The sequence below is a fragment of the Gavialis gangeticus genome, unplaced genomic scaffold, assembly GCF_001723915.1.
Source record: "Gavialis gangeticus isolate Ggan-Ray unplaced genomic scaffold, GavGan_comp1, whole genome shotgun sequence".
Classification (NCBI taxonomy): domain Eukaryota; kingdom Metazoa; phylum Chordata; order Crocodylia; family Gavialidae; genus Gavialis; species Gavialis gangeticus.
The window spans coordinates 133,468,565-133,472,181 of record NW_017729025.1 but is presented as its reverse complement, the minus strand read 5'-3'; the positions used below and the strand labels follow the sequence as shown (position 1 = coordinate 133,472,181).

At 42.3% G+C, this 3,617-nt stretch overlaps 1 protein-coding gene across 1 annotated transcript in view; it reads left to right on the top strand.

Annotated features, from left to right (window-relative positions):
* The window catches only part of CTR9 (CTR9 homolog, Paf1/RNA polymerase II complex component), a 41,399-nt gene that overhangs the window by 31,240 nt on the left and 6,542 nt on the right, over positions 1 to 3,617 (top strand). Inside the window, exons 21-24 of the mRNA XM_019519581.1 lie at positions 1,402 to 1,542; positions 2,092 to 2,249; positions 2,467 to 2,563; positions 2,868 to 2,980. Coding sequence (XP_019375126.1) covers positions 1,402 to 1,542; positions 2,092 to 2,249; positions 2,467 to 2,563; positions 2,868 to 2,980 — 509 coding nt within the window. The remainder of the gene's footprint in view (positions 1 to 1,401; positions 1,543 to 2,091; positions 2,250 to 2,466; positions 2,564 to 2,867; positions 2,981 to 3,617) is intronic.

Below are 3,617 nucleotides of genomic sequence, written 5' to 3'. Positions count from 1 at the left end.
CATTGGGGGGGGGGAAGGGGAGGGGACTGTGACCAGGCTGCCTGGCTTGGAGTAGGACTCCCAGCCCAGGGTAGGGGGTGCCACAGGCCTCCTCTTCTCCTTCCTCCAGCCCGTACCAGGGCTGGACTCACTCCACTGATGCCTGCATGAGCCAGAGGCCACTGTGCTCTGACCCAAGTGGGACAGGAACAGCTGGGGGCCCCCTCCAGCAGGGCTGAGGTGGAGCCAGGGGCTATGGGTCAGGAGTGAGAGGCACTGGCAGGACCAGGGAGCTGTGGCTTGGGAACAAGGGGTACCAGCAGGGCCAGGGGACTGGGTCAGGCATGCCAAATACTGGCAGGGCCAGGGAGCTGTGGGTCAGGACTGGCCACTGATCTTTACAAATACATCCTGGAACAAAAAAAGTTGAAAACCACTAGCATAGGAAACAAAGTGGTGTTTAACACGGCAAATTCAACCCCAAGTTGTGAGGTCATACCACAAACCCTCCATGGCCACTGTAAATCAGTCTAGGCATTTATAGATGTGTTGCAGGGGGGAAGGGCTTTAATTAGTGCAGCTCTGAACTAATTAAAGCGCCCAGAGCATCGTGTATGTCAGCATCCCCACACTGAAAAATGGTGGTGGGGCACTTTGAACTAAAGCTCATTGAAATGAGGTTTAAGTTAAAGCACCCTGCTGCCGTTTTCATGATGCTGGAGTGTGGTAAATGCCATACTCCAGCAGACTTGATAATTGAGTCTGCTCCAACGTACTGTAATTACAGCTCGTCAGAGCAGCCTCCCTGCATGTGTATAGGAGCCCTCTGAGTTAGACTACTAGCTAGGTGTGTGCGAAGCGGGCAGTATTTGATTCGCATACGGTGCAGTTCGGAGTACAGTGATTTGATTCGCTGATTCAGATCACTTGGCCGAATCTGAATCTGAAGATTCGATTCTGATTCGGAGAATCAGCAATTCGGCCATAGACACGGCTTTGTTTTTTCTACATACCTCGAGGTACGTAGAAAAAACAAAGCCGTGTCTGTGGCCAAATCATTAAATCTCTCAATTGATTTGGAGAGATTAATGGGTCTCCTGATTTCGATTTGGATTCAGCCACTAATTGGGCCAAATCTCCTCCAATTCGAATCAGCGACTGAAGCTTCTTCACACAGCCATACTAGCAGCTGCTTCCCTATGGCATTAGTTCGGACATTTTGGCAATGTGCTCTTAAGTGTAGGTTCTACTGTGGCCCATTCCAAGCCAAGCTATGTAAAGCTTCTGCACTGAAGGTCCAAGTGTTTACTCTGCTTTAGGTTGAATATTGCAATCTCTAATACTTAAATGTCATCTGCCATTTACAATCCCAGTGCATGGCTTATAAAAGAGTAATGCTTGTTTGTGCTGTCTTCATTTCAGGAGGAGAAGCGCCTCAGAGAAAAAGAAGAACAGAAGAAACTTTTGGAACAAAGAGCCCAATATGTGGAGAAGACTAAGAATATCTTGATGTTCACTGGAGAAGTAGAAGGATCAAAGGAGAAAAAACGTGGTGGTGGCAGGGTATAGGATGGAGTCTTTTTTTTCAATTTCAGATATGATAACTGAAAGTAACACAGGCTATCTGTACCAGTTGTTCAGTGATGCTGTACTGGAGGGCCATCCAAAATTCTTTTAGTTCAGTGGTGCTCAACCTTTTGACCCAATGGATCTAGAAATTTGGCAGCAGGGGAGCAGTGCCATGCCTTAAGTGAAAGGCCCACAGGCTGGATGACACAGTGCCTTGGGCTGGATCTGGCCCGCAGGTCAAAGTTTTAGCACCCCTGTTTTAGGTCATCACTGAACTGAAGGCATCTCTAGAATGGAAAGTAGCATTTAATACCTCTCCAAACAAGAGGGCAGTACAGAAAACAGAATGCTTTAGCTAACTGAAGTAGTAAAGTGTAATATTATATATTTTAATGCTCAATTTGAGATCAGTTTCTTAATGATAGGATAGGAATGTTTTGGGGATATTAAGGTATAAAACTAAAAATATGTACCTTCTCAGGTAAATGGTCACATCACCTTATAAATAATTGGGTATTGGTGGAGTTCTAATTTTTATTGCAGCGTTCCAAAAAAGGAGCAGGGGAATTTGATGAGTTTGTCAATGACGACAGCGATGAAGATCTGCCCGTGTCCAGAAAGAAAAAGAGGAGGAAGGGCAGTGGTAGTGAACAAGATGGTGAGGAGGAGGAGGGAGAGAGGAAGAAGAAAAAGAGGAGACGGTAAATAGTTTAGAACTTGTAACATTTACTGCAGTTCTGCAGTATCAGTTAAGTGTTTCCTACATAAAACCTCAACTTATATTTCTGAATAAAAGGCTTGAATTGCTCGTTTTCACGTAATCCACATAATGTAGGGTGAAATGATCAATCTGACACTGCATGAAACATTATGCAGGAGTTTTGTATAAATTTGGACGTTCCTTTTTTTTTTTTTAAGACCCCCAAAGACCGATGAAGGAAGTGATGATGAAGAAAATGAAAATGGCCCAAGACCTAAAAAACGACGACCACCCAGAGCAGAGAAGAAAAAGGCTGTAAGTTTTAATACGATGCCCTTATTGTTCTAATAAACATTTGGAAGATTAGTGTTGCTAAGTTCAGTATAGTGATACTGAGAAATATTGCCAATACTCCTTGCAAAAAAAATCTGTACTATGCTTTCCCGTTTTTGTCTTTTGATGAAGCAGTAGTAGCAACAGAGGCACTTATGTCAAATAGTTAACATTTTGTTTGGTTTTCTGTCTCTACTTGTTGGGGCAGCTTCTCGGGTATCTAAGTTATTTTTGTCTTCAGTTTACTATGCTAAGAAACATTATTTTTCCATTTCTTTGTACACAGCCCAAACCAGAACGTCTGCCTCCTTCAATGAAAGGAAAAATCAAATCAAAAGCCATAATTTCCTCTAGTGACGATTCTTCTGATGAGGATAAACTCAAAATTGCTGATGATGGGTATGAACCTCTATCAGTCTCTCTTGAAATTCAAGTGACAGCTTTCACCTGCTTTTTAAACCAATCTAAGAGTTGTTGTGTTTTTTTTTTTTCTTTCTTTTTTCAATAGTGTCACTTCCCATATGCCTGGGATTATCTTCCATTTAGCAGTATGGGAAGGCAGGTGGTTATTGTTTTCAGGCTAGGAACTTAGTCTGGATTATGATTATATTAAATCTAAATGCATATATTAGGCAAATGTTGGCCAAACGTGGTACTGAAGGACTGATATTTTTCCTCCTTGCTAAATCTGAAGTAATCGCTCTTCTGTATTTCATTGCATCCGAATTTGACAAACTTCTGACTTCTGTCCCCACAGTCCTGCAAGACGAGAGAGTTTGTTTCCAGTGGCCAAGTAGTTTGTTTTTCTTGTCCTTCTGATTCCCCGTCACTGAAATTAAATTGATAAAAGTGTAGTACTGATGCATTTTTTTTCTTTAAATAACGTTAAACGCTATGAATGCACATCACTGTCAGTATTTTAAAGGATATCTCTAGAAAAAATATGACTTAAGCCTCAAAGTAAATGCCTCATGTCCTTAAATGGATGGATTCAAAGATATCCTGTTAATTTGAATAGGTTAGTTGTGGTGGTCTG